We start from the raw sequence: 19,001 nt of genomic DNA on the forward strand, positions 1-19,001 counted from the left end.
ATGAACATTCCAATTGTTGGATAGTTACAACTCAATCTCCAAATCAAATTCTTACCCGCTTTAGTTCATTATTAAATAACTCTGTAGTTTCCAGGAATTTCCGTTTCTTGTCTTGGTGGCGTTCCTCGATCTGAAGGAGCTCAGCTTCCAACTTCCGCTAAAGGAAAACACAATTTCAAAATTATTTTTAAAGAGCGGTCAAATTGAATGATGTGACTGAAAATCAACAAAGTGTTCAGGGATTTGAAGAATTATTTCCAAATATCTTCAATGGTTTCTTTTTTGTGTTGCTTTGTTCATTAAAAAACATAACCTCAAACCCACATTCCAGTCCACCCCTAAAAACCTTTCACCAGCTTGATTACTAAGAATCTATCCACCTCAGTCTTAAAAACATTCAAAACTCTAGCTTTTCCCACTTTTTCTGGAAGAGTTCCAAAGTGTCACGATCCTCAGAGAAAAAAAAAGTTCACCCAATCTGCCTTAAATAGACAACTATTTCGAAACAGTAACCAAGAGTTCTAGATTTTCCCCCAAAATGAAACATCTTCCCACATTCACCCCATTAAGATCCCTCCGTTCTGAAGGTGGGTCACTGAACCCAAAATGTTAACTCTGCTTTCTCTCTAAAGTTGTTGCCCAACCTGCCGAGTTTTTCGAGCAATTCGAGTTCTTTGGTATCGGCTCATTCTAATATATGAAGTGCCCATCTGCCACCTTGGAGCAGAATAACCATAGGTTAACTGTCCAATATCCACCAAGCTTAGAACTGGACAGTTTAGAATAAGTTTGTCAAGGATTTTTAACACCATAACCTTTTATTAAACCTGAATATGCTAGTTTTTATTAGCTGCAGTTCAAAGGGTCTACTTACAAGAATAAAGCAAATGATTTTATGGAAGGATCAAGAGCAAAAACTTCCATTGCCAACTTCTCTTATAGAACAGACACATGATTTTAAAAATACGTTAATAGGAAGTAATGGGCCAATGAGCTGAGAAATGGCAGATGGAGTTTAATTCAGATAAATGCAAGGTGCTGCATTTTGGGAAAGCAAATCTTAGCAGGACTTATACATTTAATGAGAAGGTCCTAGGGAATGTTGCTAATGAAGAGACCTTGGAGTGCAGGTTCATAGCTCCTTGAAAGTGGAGTCGCAGGTAGATAGGATAGTGAAGGCGGCATTTGGTATGCTTTCCTTTATTGGTCAGAGTATTGAGTACAGGAGTTGAGAGGTCATGTTGCGGCTGTACAGGACATTGGTTAGGCCACTGTTGGAACATTGTGTGCAATTCTGGTCTCCTTCCTATCGGAAGGATTTTGTGAAAGGGTTCAGAAAAGATTTATAAGGATGTTGACAGGGTTGGAGGATTTGAGCTATAGGGAGAAGCTGAACAGGGTGGGGCTGTTTTCCCTGGACCGTCGGAGGCTGAGGGGGTGACCTTATAGAGGTTTACAAAGTTATGAGGGGCATGGATAGGGTAAATAGACAAAGTCTTTTCTCTGGGGTCGGGGAGTCCAGAACTAGAGGGCATAGGTTTAGGGTGAGAGGGCAAAGATATAAAAGAGACCTACAGGGCAACGTTTTCACACAGAGGGTGGTACGTGTATGGAATGAGCTGCCAGAGGATGTGGTGGAGGCTGGTACAATTGCAACATTTAAGAGGCCTTTGGATGGGTATATGAATAGGAAGGGTTTGGAGGGATATGGGCCGGGTGCTGGCAGGTGGGACTAGATTGGGTTGAGATATCTGGTCGATATGGACAGGTTGGACCGAAGGGTCTGTTTCCATGCTGTACATCTCTATGACTCTTTGACTCTATAACGAGAGACTAAAATATAGTAATTAATTAGTAGTTAGTTTCATTAAAACTCAAATTGCAAAGAATAAAGAATATGATCAGTATTGACTACATACCTGATGAACCATCAGTGACTGCACCTGTCTTTTTAAAACCTGCATTCGTGCTGTTGTCACCACAGATCGGACATCTGGGACTACACTCTCACTCAGAATCTCACTAATCAAACGGTGGTTTCTCTGGAAACGCGCTGCAGAGATGTGCTTCATTGAAAAGCCATCATCGTAATCTGAAAGGATCAGGAAAGAAGAAAATCAGCAAAATGCAGACATAATAGAAACTACATTAATTAATTGTGGAGGTTTTTGAGTTCCTGACACAACTGAAGTTCAGATTAACACAGCTAACAGTACTCATGCATTTTACATGTCATAAATGCAGAAATCTTCAACCATTCTACTGCAGCGAATTGATGCTATCGAGCTATCAAACTGCCCAAAGCCATCACATTTTCAGGTATCAGTCCAAAATGTAACGTAGAGCTGGATTTTACTCTTCTATAGTTCGAGCAAAAGGCTAGGTGCTATGAAATAATTCCAAAGCAAACCAAAAGACCGCTAAAAATCGGGTATCAAAATAGAAAATCCTGGAACTACACAAGATCAGACTTCACTTTTCTCTCCATTGATGCAAAGTCTGTTTCCATCTCCACAGATGCAGCATGTGTATTTTCAGCATTTTCTGAAGTCACAGAATCATTGTAGTCTATAACGCAGAAAAATATTCTTTGGCTCTTTGAGTCTGTCAGTTCAAAAACAACCAGCTAACTATTCTAATCCCATTTTCCAGCACTTGGCCATTGGTCTGGCATCCCACATTCACATCAAAATACTTTTAAACGTGACTCCTCCAAGCAAAACATCCCCAGTCCCTCGTCATAAGTGATTCCCTTATTTTTCACTCTAGTTGTATCATTCAAATCTGAAAAGGTGTGTGTAAAAGAACATTCCGCATCCTACCCGTGACACTTTTCATCAAGTCCCTCATTCTGGTTAGTTATGTTTATTTGCCCAAACAGGAATTCACAGATAACCAGTATCAAGTTTACTTTCGCTTTTCTAACAGAGGGGTTTAGATGATCAGAAAAAGGAAACCCTGCCCAAGACCGCTAAAGGCTACTTTAGAAGATGCTACTTTCAGAGGATATCAGTCACAAGCGAAAGATCAATTCAGGGTTTTTTCTATTGCAAAAAGCTCAATTCTTGATAGTATTCAACTTCTTTTAAATGTCACTGTGTTTATTTACATCAAGACAAGATCAGACATCAAAACAATTCCATCATACCTTATGTGAAGCTGTTCAATATTGAACGGGTTGTGAGGAATCAGCTGAGCCACAATTCAGAGAAGCCAGACTATCTCTAACACGAGGTTGTAGCAAACAGTTAGAAAAATAAGCATAAGCACAAACAGAAAATAGGGAGAGGAGGGGCCCTTTGAGCCTGCTCTGCCAATGTGATTGTGGCTGATCATCCAACTCAGTACCCTCTTCCTACTCTCTCCCAAAACTATTTGATCCCATTAGCACAAAGCCATGTCTAACTCCTCCTTGAAATCAATGATTTGGCCTCAATCACTTTCTGTGGCAGAGAACTGTACAGGCTCACCACTCTTTGGATGAAGAAATTTCTCTTCATCTCAGTCCTAATGACCTACCCAGTATCGTTAGTCTGAGACCCCTGATTCTGGACTTTCCAGTCATCAGGAATGTCCTTCCTCTATTAGCCTGTCTAACAGTTTTGAAATCACCATCTATTCCAATTCTTCTAAACTCCACTGAAAACGGTCCTAACTAATCTGGTCTCTCTTGTCAGTCCTGCCATTCCAAGTATCAGATTGATAAACCTTTTTTTGCAGTCTCTCCATAACTAGAACACCTTTCCTCAGACAAGGGGACCAATAGTCCAGGTGTGGTCTTACCAATGTCCGACTGCAGCAAGACATCCCTGCTCCTGTACTTGAACCCTCTTGCTATGCTGGCCATTGCACTATTTGCCTGCTGAGCCTGCATGCTTACTTTCAACAACTGGGGTACAAGGATGGCCAGGTCTCATTGCACCTTCCCCCTTTCCCAATCTATCACCATTCAGATAATCTGCCTTCCTGCTTTTGCTCCAAAAGTGGATACCTCACATTTATCACAATAACAATTCTTCGGCCATGCATCTGCTCGCTCACTCACTCAACTTGTCCAAATCACAGTGAAGCATCTCTGAGTCCTCCTCACAGTTCACCCTCCCACTCAGCTTTGTGTCATCTGCAAAACTGGAGATATTGTATTTAGTTGTCTCATCAAGTCACTGATATATATTGTGAATTGTTGGTATTCTAGCACTGATCCCAATGGTACCTTACTCGTTACTGCCTGTCACTAGGAAAGAGACCTGTTTACTTCTACCCTTTATTTCCTGTCAGCCAACCAGTTTCAGTACACTACCCCAAATCCCATGGACTCTGATCTTACATGTTCATATTTTATGTTAGACCTTATCAAAAGCCTTCCGAAAATTCAAGAAAACCGCATTCACTGGCACCTCCCTTAACAACTCTACTAGCTACATCCTCCAAAAGAAAATCCAGTAAATTTGAAAAGCATGATTTCCCTTTTATAAATCTATGTCGACCCTGTCACTGTTTTCCAAATGCTTTGCTAATAAATCTTTTACAATGGACTCTAGCATTATACCACTACTGATGTCAAGCTAGGCAGTAATGCCAGGAAATGTAACAAGAGAGACATGGTCTGTGAAACAGGGGCAACAGAAAGATGTTCACACTACTGACTGAGGACAAGTGCATATATTTGATGACATGAATGGTGAAAGTCGACAGGGCAGAACTGAAGTCGATCTATACCCAGAAGTTATGGCAGTGTGTATTAGCAGTGCTTACCATCAGGATCCTCAGCTGGCTGTATACTCATGTAAGGTTCTCCTTTCTCCATCCGTGATTGCCGTTGGCGACTCTCTTCCTCAAGTGCTGCCTCAGCTCGACTTTTTGCATTAATGTAAGCGAGATAGGCAGGAGAATTGTGATATGCTTTCATGGCTTCATTATATTCAACCTAAAAATCAAAGCAAATTCCATGAAGTGGGGACAACCAAATGCAGCAACTCCAACATATATTTTCTTCTAAGGGTATGTACCAAACTTGAAGGAGAGGAAACTACTTGTTAACTTGTCTGCTTTGGATTCATCTCTGGGAGGAACATATCAGTAACTCTCCCAACAGTCCCCTCTTTCCATTGAATTCCTGAATAGTTTCACAGATTAAATCAGACGTGATCACATATGGAGAAGCATTAGAGTGAAAACTGAAGTGGTAAAAGAACATGACGCTTTGCTATTCAGATCAGAAAAAGTTTGACAGGGTTTGCAAGGTGCTGTTCATTAATATTCTCTATTGACGTTTGTGAAATTCTGCCAAAATGTGTAAAAGTTTAAAGCTTAGTGTTTTGTTGCTTGGATTAAACCAATTCAATTAGAACTAGCAAAATGATTTCCCTTAGACTTCAAACAGCCTACCCTCACTTCAAACAGGTCAAACAGCTTGGTTCTGAAGCAAAAAAATACATGAAGGAAAATTCAAAATGTTGTGAGATTAGCATAAACCACAGACAACATAAACTCATCCTTTATGATATGTTGTGCTACAAGATTTCCTGGACAAAGATCAAGATGGATCAAATGAATACTCTCGAAGAAAGTTTGTTTGAAGAGAAACAATATCATAATGTTTTCATACAATTTATTCTCTAAATTAATTAACTGCTTCACAAAGGTTTCTTTCTCTTCTGTCCAAGGACTTGACACAAATCTAGCCTATTGTGCTCACAGATTTTAAACTTTCAATCAACAATGACCTATTTTCCATCCATGTGTTTATAACAAACCATGCTTTTACAAAGACTAAATACAAGTATTGGCTGGATTTGTCATGAAATAACCAAGCAGGTCCTTCACCAAAACAGAAGTGTTCAAATCCCAGAGTGATTGATAGTCTTAACTCTGTTTCCAAAAACAAAATGGATGCACAGAACAAATCTCTGCAGGAATTAGCTAAGGCTGACAATTTCATCAAAATGACCGCTGAGGAATTGAAATGCCAAAAGGCATAGCTGAAATGTTGTTTTAATTTCAGAGTAAAATTAAGGCTCATTGTTTGGGGCAGATTTACTCTGTATCCATCCAGTAGTGGATATGGCTTGATGATGTACCTGAACTGTACTTATGCTGTATCTGAGCTGTAGCAATGAGGCAAATGAATGCTTGGTTCCTAAATGCAGACATTCCTCAAGTCAAAAACAGCATCCCCACCAAATGAAAACAGGAAAGGAAAACAAACCTAGATAGTTAACACTCCCAACCAGATGCATTTTATGGTCACTGAAACTCATTTACTGAAAGGAATCCTGTTCCTGCTGTTTTACCTTTTCTGCTTCATAGTCATTCAGATATTCCTGCTTTTCCTCATCTGTGAGATCCCGCCACATTCCACCGATGATTTTCCCTATTTCCCACAGCTTCAGATCAGGATTGGAGGCCTTAACCTGGTCCCATACCTAAAATGTAATAAGGAGACTTATTTACAGAACTAATACAGTAATAGAATTATCATACTGTCAACCAGACAGTTTTTGGGTATAGTACGACCAACACCCGAATGTACTTACTATAGTGAGGCATTTATGAGGGAGTCCTGTGATTAGTACTCCTACAAATCTCTTTCTCAGTTTTTAAAAAATTTAAACTTAAGCTGCAGCTCTTGGTGACATCATCGGTGGAAGCTGGCTGGGAGTTAGTACGTCTGAGAATGTGAAGGAGCTGAAGTCTCACATTATGCAAACGAAATAACAAATAAATGCTGAGAGTGGCAGCAGGTCAAACACCGGTAATGTACATTCAGCCAATCACATTATCAGACTCAGCAACTCATCCAAATTAATAACTAGCACACCGTCTTTGAATAAGAACAGTAAGAGGAAAAGCGAACACCTGTTAAAGCAGATCACATTTAAGGATGTTATTCTTGCATGGTTGCACCTATGGGAAGACTCAGGTGGGACAGAATTACAGACCTGGATTTAATGACATCCAGATATTTATACAAAAAGATTTTCCTTTAAGAATGTTTACAGCCTCCACCTAGTACAAGATGTCAGATGTTTACATCAATGAGAATGAAGATCCAACAGGAAGTATAAACTGCAAAGCAATCCCAATTGTTGCTAGAAACTCTAGGAAGTGAAAGGCTGATGACACAACAGTGAGCTTCTTTCCTCAGGTGGCCTGTGGAATCGGAGTGGGCACAGCCTGGCGAACGCATGTTGCAGTGTATGCTGGGATACTATCCTGCAACTACTGTACCTTTCTGCTGTAGCGCATATAGGGCATCAGAGGCTTGTCTGGAGGCTTTGGGGGCTTTGGAATAGTGATGCCTGAGGATGTCTGTGGGAGACAGAAACTTGTCAAGTTATCTTGCATTTCAAGAGGGACAGCAAACACTCAATTTGTCAATTAGTAGCATAAAATAAAATCTAAAATTAGAAATTCTATTTGCATCCAGGTGGTACTGAGAGATTTGAAACATATCATTTAAAAGTTAAACTTTGAACATCAATGAAGTTTACAAATTGAAGTTCTTTTATACAAAGTCATATTGGGAAGGGTCTGCTGGGAAAACAATAATGGTCAAATAAATATTTCCCATCACTGATTGGAGCTTTAATAAAGTAGTTTTCTGTTTGTCAGGGCTGTAAGACATTAGCCTAGAAGTAGGCCGTTCAGCCCACCCAGCCTGCTCTGCCATTCAAGATGATCATGGCCGATCTGATAATCCTCAACTCCACTTTTCTGCCTTTGCCCTCCATAATTCTTGATTTCTTTTATTGATTAAAAATATCTTTCTTAGCCTTGACTATGCTTAACAACTAAATACTCAACAGTGCTCTGAGGTAGTTAATTTCAAAGATTCATTACATTCAGAGAAGAAACTCCACTTCATCGGTCTTAAATGTGCAACCCCTTACTTGAGACTATGCTCTCTGGAGATTGGGAAAGAGCACAGAGGGTTTTGGAGGGGTCTTCATTCATGAATTACACAAAGCTGGTACCCATATTCACAAGATACTAGGGAAGGCAAACGGAATGTTTCAAAAGGAATGAAGTACAAATATAGGGAAGTCTTGCTAAACAAGACATAGTCAGATCACACCCAAATGTGAGGAAAAATTTTGATTCCCTGAACTAAGGGAAGATATTTTGGGCAGCATGGTGGCTCAGTGGTCAGCACTGCTGCCTCACAGTGCCAGGGACCCAGGTTCAATTCCCACCTCTGGCGACTCTCCGTGTGGAGTTTGCACATTCTCCCCATGTCTACGTGGGTTTTCTCCGGGTGCTCCGGTTTCCTCCCACAATCTAAAGATGTACAGGTCAGGTGAATTGGCCAAGCTAAATTGCACATAGTATTAGGTGCATTAGTCAGGGGTAAATATAGGGTAGGGGAACAGGTCTGGGTGGGTTATTCTTCGGAGGGTCGGTGTGGATTTGTTGGGCCAAATGGCCAAAGGGAATCTAATCTGGCATTGGAGGAAGTCAAGAAAAAGTCTCAGATCTGGAGGGACCTTCTGACGAGGAGAGGTGAAGTAGTTCAGCCTGCACTCATTGGAGTTTAGGAGAATGAGGAAGTGACCTTATTGAAACAAGGTTCAATCGGTGTGGAAGCTGTTTTTCCTTTCTCTGCATCTGTCGCATCACTGTAGTAAAGCTGCAGACAAGGCAATTGTCAAATGTTCAAATATGAAGATCATTGGAAATATAAGCTTGGGAAGTCAAACTCAGAATTGAAATCTGACACGTTTTTGCTGGCCAAGACTTCACAGAACATGAGAAAGTGAATGTAAATAGGATACAAACCGAATGGCAGAACAGGTTGGAGGGACTGAATGGCCTCTATCAGCTCCAGTGGGGATACACACACCATTTTACATTATTACAAAAAAAAGTTTATTCACATTATTCCAGAGAACAATGCTTGAAATAGAATAAGTGCTGCTATGTTCCATCACCAAACTAGAAAATTTTTATGGTACTGAGTTATGAAGCAAGACTTTGCCACAGCTCAGACCCAAATATCTTCACGGACTGGAGTTCCAGACTAGAACAATTTCTACTTTGCCAATCTGGGTTTCCCCTCGGCTCCTGAAAATATTGTTTAAACAGAGTTCCAACAGTTTAGCAGAATGAAGTTTTCAGAATCTACATCAAATAAATATACTGCAAGATGTAAAGCATTTTAAGACCTGAATATTTTCATTTGAAAGTGTGGGGATTGTGGTAAAGAGATATCAATGCAAGCATGTAAACGTTCTCAATGTTATAAAATCGGTCACAATTAGTTAATGCCTTCATTTAGTCTCCAATAAACCTTGCCCTAATCCTTTAAATATGTCATCCAATCCCAGGTGCAAATTCTTCCAGTCCTTTCATCCAGATGTGTGTTCTACAATTTGCCCAAAAAGAACCATTGAGTTATATGTTTCACACTCTTACCATTCTTTTTCTCTTGAATTTCTATAACAACTTTTCTGCACATTTTAGCTGTCAAGACCCCCAGCTTATATCTTCCATTTTCCCTTTTTATTCATTTCTCTTTAGCATGCCTCTTCATCTCTAACCCCCAATTATTACCTCAATCTTTTAGCATTCCTTGACTGTCCAATGCTTTTACCTCCATCCTAGCTCAATGACCTAAACAGGAGCTAAAACCTCCCTCAATGCTTCTCCTAGTGTCTTCGGAAGGCTCCATTGTGCACTTACCCTGCTTGCTTCCAAGTAGCGACTTGAACTTCTCCCATTCTACTCTTTCAATGACCAGCTCCTCGTGAACAAGCTGGGCAGCTAATTCTTCCTGATCACTTCCCACACAAATCATTCCTTGCACTGCTAAACCTGTGAAATCTGCCCATCACTACCCAACTCTGTACTATCCTTCACAATATCTATTCCCCGATACAAGGCCAATGCCATCTACTAACCTGCACCTGAACAAGAGTTGGCCATTTGGCTCATCAGGCCTGCCGCACAATTCAATAAGATCCTGGCTGATCTGGCTTTAATCTCAACTCTATATTACTGCATATCCTGGTAACTTTTCAGCCTCTTGGCAATCAACAATCTACTTAGCTCTGCCTTAAACACATTTAAAGATTCTGCATCCACGACCTTTTCAAGAAAGGAATTCCAAATTCTCTCAACACTTAAAAAAAAGTGTTTCCTCAGCTCTCTTAAATGGGTACCCTCTTACTGAGTCCAGGTTCTTCCACAAGAGGAAATACATTTAACCTGGTCAAATCCCCTCACGATCTTATAGTATTTTAATTAAGTCACTTCTGACTCTTCTAAATTCCAAATAATAGAGGCCTAACTTGTCTAGCCTTTCCTCATAAGGTAAGCCAATCATTCCAGGTATTAGTCTAGTAAATCTTCCTTGAACTGTTTCTAATGTATTAATATCATTTTGTAAATATGGTGACGGGTGCTGTATATAATACTCCAAGTGTGGCCTCACCAATGTCTTGTGTATCTGAAGCAACACCTTTCTACTCTCAGTGTAATTTTTCAGAGATGTCTGCACTATTTTCCTTTCATAGCATCTATAGCGAACAACTTCGCGTAGTCTACAATTTCAACCTGCACTCCAATTCATTCTCTAACTGCTCTGCATTCACTAACTTCCCACCCATGTCAATTACTGCCTCCAGATCAGTACTCCACTTATGTGAACAAACATCCCTTTAAACGTTATGGCCTCATGGCTCCCTTTGCAGCAATCACATAACCATTGCCAATAAGTTCCATGCATGCCTCTTCAATGCTTGTTCTACTGTCCCTCCCAGTCCCACTTCTGGTATCTGACCTCATGATAGATCTCTCCCCTCTGATCCTTCAAAGTCATTTAAAGGCATTTCCAAACTTTCTTTGGCCCTTCATTCACCTCAAACAGGTAACAGAGTAGTAGGCTATTTAGTTCCACTGTCATTCAATAAGATCATGGTTGACTTGATATCTCTACCCACCATTTCTGCCTACCCTGATAACCTTAAAATGTATTTACCACTTAACAAAATGCAAGAAGACATTTATGTCATAGAGATGCAGAGCATGGAAACAGACCCTTCCGTCCAACTCGTCCGTGCCAACCAGATTTCCCAATCTAATCTAGTCCCAATTGCCAGCACTTGGCCCATAACCCTCCAAACCCTTCCTATTCAGATACCCATATAGATGCCTTTTAATGCTGCAATTGTACCAGCCTCCAGCTCATTCCATACATCCACCACCCTCTGCATGAAAACGTTGCCCCTTAGGCCTCTTTTATATCTTTCCCCTCTCACCCTAAACTTATGCCCTCTAGTTCTGGACTCCCCCACCCCAGGGAAAAGACTTTGCCTATTTATCCTATCCATGGCCCTCATGATTTTATAAACCTCTATAAGGTCACCCCTCAGCCTCCGACGCTCCAGGGAAAACAGCCCCAGCCTGTCCCTATAGTTCAAATCCTCCAACCCTGGCATCATCCTTGTAAATTATTTTTGAACCCTTCCATGTTTCACAACATCGTTCTAATTGGAAGGAGACCAGAACTGCACACAATATTCCAACAGTGGCCTAACAAACATCCTGTACAGCCACAACATGACCTCCCAACTCCTGTGCTCAATGCTCTGACCAATAAAGGAAAGCATACCAAACGCCTTCTTCACTATCCTATCTACCTGCAACTCCACTTTCATGCGCTACGAACCTGCACTCCAAGGTCTCTTTGCTCAGCAACACTGCCGAGGACCTGACCATTAAGTGTATAAGTCCTGCTAAGATTTGTTTTCCCAAAATGCAGCACCTTGCATTTACCTGAATTAAACTCCATCTGCCACTTTTCAGCCCATTGGCTTAGCTGATCAAGATTCCATTGTAATCTGAGGTAACCTTCTTCACTACTTACTAACTATACCTCTTATGTTCACATTCAAATCATTTAGATGTGTTGCCCTCTTTTGTTTAAATATACATTCGGCATCAACTGCAACTCTTGAAGTGACACTTTCGATTTCGCAATTCCACATCACTACAGTCGGTCCAGCAGCAATCTCTGCTGAAGTCCCTGCTGCCCTACTGCCAGCTGTCTGGTGCCCACTTTAAAAACAATGCACTTCTCATTTCTAAGGACTAAATTTATTTCATTCAAGGGAGCAACAAATCCCATGTAGCAGCTAATTCGTTTCTCGGTTAGGTGAAACCCATCCACCTCTAATTTGTTTTGAGAAAGACACTCCAAATTAAGGGACTGTTACAGCTGCTTTTTCATTCTTGAAATTACAATTCCATAGGTTCAGAAGTTTGATAGTTACCTTCTCCCTGCCGATTATACTGGAAGCACGTGGAGTTCCATTGTGGAATGGGGCCGTAGGGCCACAAGAATCCTATTTATAAACACAAGCCATGTAATTTGTTACACAGATTGGACATGGACAGTAAATCAAGTTGATAAAAAAGCACTTGTTAACAATACCAAATAAATCTAGTTGTATCACTTTTGTAATTTAAATGTTGTTTCTAACTGCATTTCAAATTATTTTTAGGGATATATAGCTGGCAAGAGATGCCACAAGATGGTGCTCTTAGGTAGTGTGGAATAACACAATAGATTGTCAAAGTTTAAACATACTTTTCTGTTCATCCTCACCAAACCTATGAAACTAGTTAGTTAATATTTGGAATTTAAGTATCCAGCCATTTCAGGAATCATTTGGCATATTTAAGAACACACTTCAAATGAGATTTGCTTTTCACTGCAGCACTAATTGGTTTTTGTAATTGGTTACAAAATGCAGAAATAATGTAGCCTCAAATACAATGCTGAATATTTTTTGACATGCATAATGTGAGAATCTGCACCATACTTTCTTCTCCCATTGAAAATAAATTACCAACAATTACAAGCTCAGTGAAAAGATAGTTCTCAGTTCTCTCAAACACTTTTATCTGACAGTAAAGAATAAGTGAATTTCAATCTCAATATTTGAAAAAGAAAGCTCACCAAAATTAGTTCAAAAGGTTGGTCAGTTAAAACTTATTTGTCTGGAGTGAAATGAAAAATGGTTGAATAATTTCAGGAATGTATGAGAGCCAAATCATTTAAGAAATCATCCCTTTTTTGCAAATCATAAGTTTTATTCACACATTACAACTAGATTCCAGCTGAAATTCCAATGTTTACTGTTAGATTGATGTGGAGGGACCAGTGTTGAACTGGGTGAATAAAGTTAAAAATCACACAATACCAGATTATAGTCTAACAAGTTTATTTGAAAGTACCAGCTTTCGGTAACTGTTAGATTGTTACTGGTGTTGTCAGGTACCCACAGTAGTCATATTGGGAGTTTGTTTTGGCAGAGTGAGGAATAATCATGCTGAAGTAAACATTGCTAGTTATTCATTTCTCATGTACCATCAGGCTTTCATTATGAAAATGTCTTTACATTTTAGCCTTGCAAAGTTGAATCAAAAGAGCAGAAATAGTAATAAACCATGGTTTCAAATGAATTATTTAAGCAGGTATTCACTTATCTGGCTAATGGCAATCTTAAAGAGAAAAAGGGAGATTCTGAACCAGTCCAATGGTTGTTAAAGTGGGAACTAACTTTATACATTGTAAAATAAGAAGCAAGAGAGAGCAGAGGGGGGAATTTGGCACTCACTATGCTTGACATGCATGTGATGAAAGTGGGAAAACTATTGCAGACAGCAACATCCAATTTAGGCTTGATATAAAATAGGCACCTCTTTTAATCTCTCTGACACATCAATTTGTGTCACCTTTAGCAACATTCTGAGTCCAAGGTGAGCGTGACCACTGAGCCTAAATTGACAGCCAAGGAGTGCAGACAATGAGAAGAGGGGCTGCCAAAAAAAAGAATAGGCTCACTAAAATATCCTAGCCTCTCGAGGCTGGGGTTCAACCCTCCACTGGACCAACCTGTTTGCCCAGTTTAGCAAGACTGGACCAATTTCTGATTCTCACAATTAGTGAGCTGCACTGGGTCCACACCTGCTCCACCAACTTCACACCTGTTCCAGGTGAAAAACCACCCGTGACTTTAAAGGCATAGAGGAAAAACATATGATTTACAGCACTAAATAGATATAAGAATATAAAAACAATGATTCCACTATTGCCATATGAATGGTCATAAATTGTTTAACTTCATTTTGGTCAGATAAAATTAGAAAGGGTGAAATGTTGAGTGAAGGGAAACACAAATTGTGACGATAAGAACAGGAAACAGAAAAAAGAATACAGCTCCAAACTTAAGGGACTAAGGACAGAATGTAATACCCATCTGTGTCCTGATTGGAGGGGGAGGAGATTTACTCAGGTGGAAAGGTGGGGATTCCGACATCTTCTGCCTCTACACCAACTGCGATGATGGCAGGATGGCTCATGGATAGCTTTTGAGCCCCAGCCACCAACTGAAGCCTTTAAGTGTGCCATTAATGCTCAATTAAGGGCCTCATCCCATCACTGCTGTTATTCACCCAGAAGAAAGTGGGGGACTCTCAATCTGGGGCCTTTATTACTCAAGTTGAATTCCACACTTAGACAAAGTCAGAGAGCAAACCATTAACTACAGCAGGGTGTGCAGAAGCATTTTATCTTGGTGCATCAAGTAAGTATGATTGGAACGCGAATAAAAAAAAACAAAAGAACTGCAGATGCTGAAAATCAAAAATAAAAACAAAGGGTCACTGGACCCAAAACACTAACTCTGATTTCTCTCCACAGATGCTGCCAGACCTGCTGAGATTTTCCAGCAATTTGTTTTTATTTCTGACTGGAACATGAACTTGCTATCATATGAAGTGGCTGAGGCATTTAGGTAAATACATTCAAAGGGAAACTGGACAAACATTGGAGGGGACAAAGGCTAGGAGATTTTGATGGGTCAGATGAATAGGCAGGTGCAGGATAGGGTAGGAGGCCCGCTTCTGTGTTATAATTGCTTAATTAATCCCTGAGGTGCAATGGTACGGAAAGTTTAAATCCAAACTGAAGCTTACTGATACAAACTGAAAGTGATAGCTATTACTATAAATTATTTTCAAATAGGAAAAGGGAGTCAGCCATTCAGTCCCTGAAGTCCGTTTCGCCATTCAAAGAAATTACAACTGACCTGAGGCCTAACTCAGTCTTTGTCCCATGTCCCTTAAAGACTTTGCTTAAAAAAAAATCCATATCAGATTTAAAATTATGTTAAGTATTTTTATTCAAACTAACATCACCCTTTCCAAATGTCTTAGTATAAAAAAATGTAAACAAGACAATCTAGCCACTAAGAAACACCACCCCAAATTAAAAGAATGACATAATCATAAAGAACAAAATTATTAATGATATGGAGGTGCCAGTGATGGTCTGGGGTGAGAGTCGCATGAAGCCAGGTTATAGTCCAACAGGTTTATTGGGAATCACAAGCTTTTGGAGCGCTGTTCCTTCATCAGATGAAGTCTAAGCTCAACAAAGTAATTTTAAGAAAGAATTGAATGACACAAACAGAAAAGTAAAAAAGGAGCACATCTGTAGAAGTACACGATCCCAGAGCCAGATAAAAGATTTTAAAGATTCCTATGTCTGAACCACCCACAAAGAAGAGTTTGTTAGCAATCAAAAACGCAACACACTTTTCCAAAACCGTAAAAGCCACTCATAGATTAAATGGAAACATTCAAAGCATGGATAATATGTAAACTGAAGTATCAATTCGCAATAATGTGGTGGACAGAAGGGCAAGAGGATAAATCATGTAAAATGAAAGGATATTCTTAAGCAAGACATTTTGAAGGTGACAGGACACTATCAAAATCAGCGAAGTCACTGGACTGCAGGAATATTCTGACAAATTAGGCCGATATAAAACTTGATGTTGGGCAGAATATTCAAATAGAATGAAGAGAAGCAACTCTGCAGCAAGTTCATTAAAATTGGAATCGGAGAGAAGAAAACAAAAGAGGCTTCTCTTTAGGAGAATTGGTAATTATAGAATTGGAACGTTTAGGATTCTCATCACAAGCTCCACTCCAACTACAGATTCCATCCCGTCCAGACAAGTGTTTTGAAGCTGAACCTGATCACATGCAAACTTGGTGTTACATGTGACTGGAGAAGCAATTTCCAGCCACACATTCACATCATCTTGCTATTAGCCAGATTGTTATTTCTATCTTTGTATTCTACCCTTACTCAAAACAACTGCTCACCCATGTCTTTGTTAACTCCAGACTTGACGCCAATACTTTCAAGGATAGCCTCACATCTTGCACTCTCTATAAATTTCAGCTCACCTAAAACTCACTCACATTAAGTCCTATTTACCTATCGCCTATGACCTACTTTGTCTCAATCTTGTTTTTGAACCCCTTCTTTGTCTCACACCTTCCCATAGAGTCATAGAGATGTACAGCATGGAAAAAAACCCTTCGGTCCAACGCGTCCATCCCAACCAGATATCCCAACCCAATCTAGTCCCACCTGCCAGCACCCAGCCCATATCCCTCAAAACCCTTCATATTCATATACCCATCCAAATACCTCTTAAATGTTGCATTTGTACCTGCCTCCTCTGGCTGGTACAATTCCTCTGGCAGCTCATTCCATACACGTAACACCCTCTCTGCCCCATAGGTCTCTTTTATATCTTTCCCCTCTCACCCTAAACCAATGCCCTCTAGTTCTGGACTCGCCCACCCCAGGGAAAAGACTTTGCCTACTTACCCTATCCATGCCCCTCATAATTTTCCAACGATACATGAACTCAAACAGCAAAGGCAGTAACTGTGCAGGTTCTCTCTCTCCTGCACTGTCCTCACCATGTGCTTCTTTTGTCTGTTCTTCTCCCTTTTAAAACTGCTGCTGTTTTGACTTTTTTTCTCCAAAGTTCCAAAACAATGCAACAGCATATGAAACAGTAATTTCTGCTCCTGGAATTCGAGGAAATCACCTCCAGCACCTAAAATACCTCAAAAAAAAGGAGCAGCTGTTACAGCCAGATATTTTTCCCATCCTCCATCTTGGATTACCCAGAATACCCATCTTGGTAACCTTCTTCAAACCGACAACCTTCAGATTTTGGCACACCTCCAATTAGGATCCGAGGGAGACTCTGATTTTAACAGTTCCACAATTGGTGGCTGTGCTTTCAACAGCGCTAAGCTCTTGAACCCCCTCCCAACTTTCATTGTGAAATTACAAGCATCAATGAAAGGTGACACCTTCAGATTCAAGATGGAAGCTTCAACATTCAACATAGAGATAGCTGACAAATGGACCTAGGTGTTAGGAGAAGGAGAAGCCAACATTAATAAAGAAACAGTTAGAATTTCAAATGCAGTTTAAAACAGGATGGGTTACCCTTTACAATCATTATTTGTTACTCTAAGACTACAACTCCAAGAATGAAGTAACTGAATTTGTGCAAATCTGTCACTCAAGCAGGGCCTCATTTACAGCATTAAACGTAATCCTTTGGACTCCTCATTTGTTAAATGACTGTAGAAATCCAGCTCAGAAAAACAAGAAAGAATCTGTATTCACATCCCCCCACTCCCAAATTACAATGCCATCCTTCACCACCACCCCACACCAAAAATCTCAGAGGAAAAAGAAACTTTTCCACTAAGCCCATGGCCTAAAATTTTATTTCAGCCTTTGCTGGATCAATAGGTATTACTGGAAACAATGCTTAAAAGCTGACAGATAAACACAGAGCCCAGTGCAACACAGCAAAACTAGGGCAAATCAGTATGAATTTCCAATGCAATTAAATCAATATTGGCAAGGCAGACTGCAGCAGCAACAACCACTCTGTCTCATGTGTCCAGACTTAATAAGCTATTTCTAATGAGTGATTTTATTTTAAGCTGAAATTGATTAGATATTTTTTAAAAAACTAAAATGAGACTTTTTACACAGGATTATGCTCTTTGTAGAAAACAGCATCCATAAAACGATTATCAGCAGACTGATTCCATTTCCATACTTGACAATATAAGTAAAAGAAAGACAGACTTCTCAACTCATTTTCACCATACCTGTAAATTCCAATAGCAATGAAATTTATGTTCTGCAATATAGGTGAAAGCGAGGACTGCAGATGCTGGAGATCAGAGTCAAGGTTAGAGTGGTGCTGGAAAATTCTGCCTGACCTGTTGTGCTTTTCCAGCACCACTCTAATCTTGACTCTGTTCTGCAATATAGCAGAGCAGACACAAACACCCTGCCCAACACTATTAAAACTAACACTGCTGCAAATGCTCTCTACTTGCCTTTCTAATTCAATTGGTCTGTCATTTTTAGACATTATGGGAAACCTATCCAAGAGTAACATTCCATTTTGTGACAAGAAATTCAATTGTAACATATATCAAAAGCAATAGATTTCAACAGGATATCGCATATTTATGATATATTATGTTGTAATCAAAACTGAAGGGGGGAGGTGAGATGACATCAGATTGCAATAGGAAACATTCTAAGTGTACCTGAAAACCGCCTAATTGAAGGATGCAATTGTTATATTTTCCAAATGCACAAAGCTCATTTACCTCAGCTATCTAAATTCAACCTGTAGGAACAAGTGCTGTAATTGTCTTCATGCCCCTATCTTAATGGGTAATTGTTGGTGGAAAGTGCGTTTTTAGGAAGGTGAAGCTCTGGGTGCAGTGAGAATAGTGTCAGCTACAAGGTCCTCCACTGTCTGATAGTCTGTTTATGAATGGCAGTCCTTTGATCCATGAAAGATTTAAAAAGAATTCAATTACTTGTAGAAATCAGAAACTTTCCACTCTCCATTCCAAACAAAACGTCCTTAAGTTAACTTCAGTAATAACTTAATACAAAATTGAACTTGCAGCTCACCCTTTCTAGCACCATGTTCAGTAACAAAAAGCTGCTGAAAGTTACTTCAGATTCTTCATTTACAGAACTGTTTGTAGTTCTACAGGCCTACAGTACATGCCTTTTGTTACACTGCTTCCTAAGCAAATATAAACTATTTAAGATTGGTGCCTTGTTATCCAATTTG

At 39.8% G+C, this 19,001-nt stretch overlaps 1 protein-coding gene and 1 long non-coding RNA gene across 4 annotated transcripts in view; one reads left to right on the forward strand and one right to left on the reverse strand.

Moving 5' to 3' along the window:
- The window catches only part of LOC148141530 (uncharacterized), a 58,480-nt gene that overhangs the window by 35,063 nt on the left and 4,416 nt on the right, over positions 1 to 19,001 (forward strand). The window lies entirely within an intron of this gene.
- smarce1 (SWI/SNF related BAF chromatin remodeling complex subunit E1) overlaps positions 1 to 19,001 on the reverse strand; it is a 54,409-nt gene that overhangs the window by 8,610 nt on the left and 26,798 nt on the right. For 2 of the 3 annotated variants that reach the window (XM_087977706.1, XM_043674714.2), the window contains 6 exons: positions 12,273 to 12,344; positions 7,231 to 7,311; positions 6,294 to 6,425; positions 4,756 to 4,927; positions 1,920 to 2,092; positions 56 to 157 (listed from right to left, as the gene is read on the reverse strand). In XM_087977706.1, coding sequence (XP_087833832.1) covers positions 56 to 157; positions 1,920 to 2,092; positions 4,756 to 4,927; positions 6,294 to 6,425; positions 7,231 to 7,311; positions 12,273 to 12,344 — 732 coding nt within the window. The remainder of the gene's footprint in view (positions 1 to 55; positions 158 to 1,919; positions 2,093 to 4,755; positions 4,928 to 6,293; positions 6,426 to 7,230; positions 7,312 to 12,272; positions 12,345 to 19,001) is intronic. The other variant, XM_043674717.2, reaches the window with a different exon arrangement.

This window comes from Chiloscyllium plagiosum, unplaced genomic scaffold, assembly GCF_037043375.1.
Source record: "Chiloscyllium plagiosum isolate Xiang-an unplaced genomic scaffold, Cpla_swu_hap1 HiC_scaffold_32, whole genome shotgun sequence".
NCBI lineage: Eukaryota > Metazoa > Chordata > Chondrichthyes > Orectolobiformes > Hemiscylliidae > Chiloscyllium > Chiloscyllium plagiosum.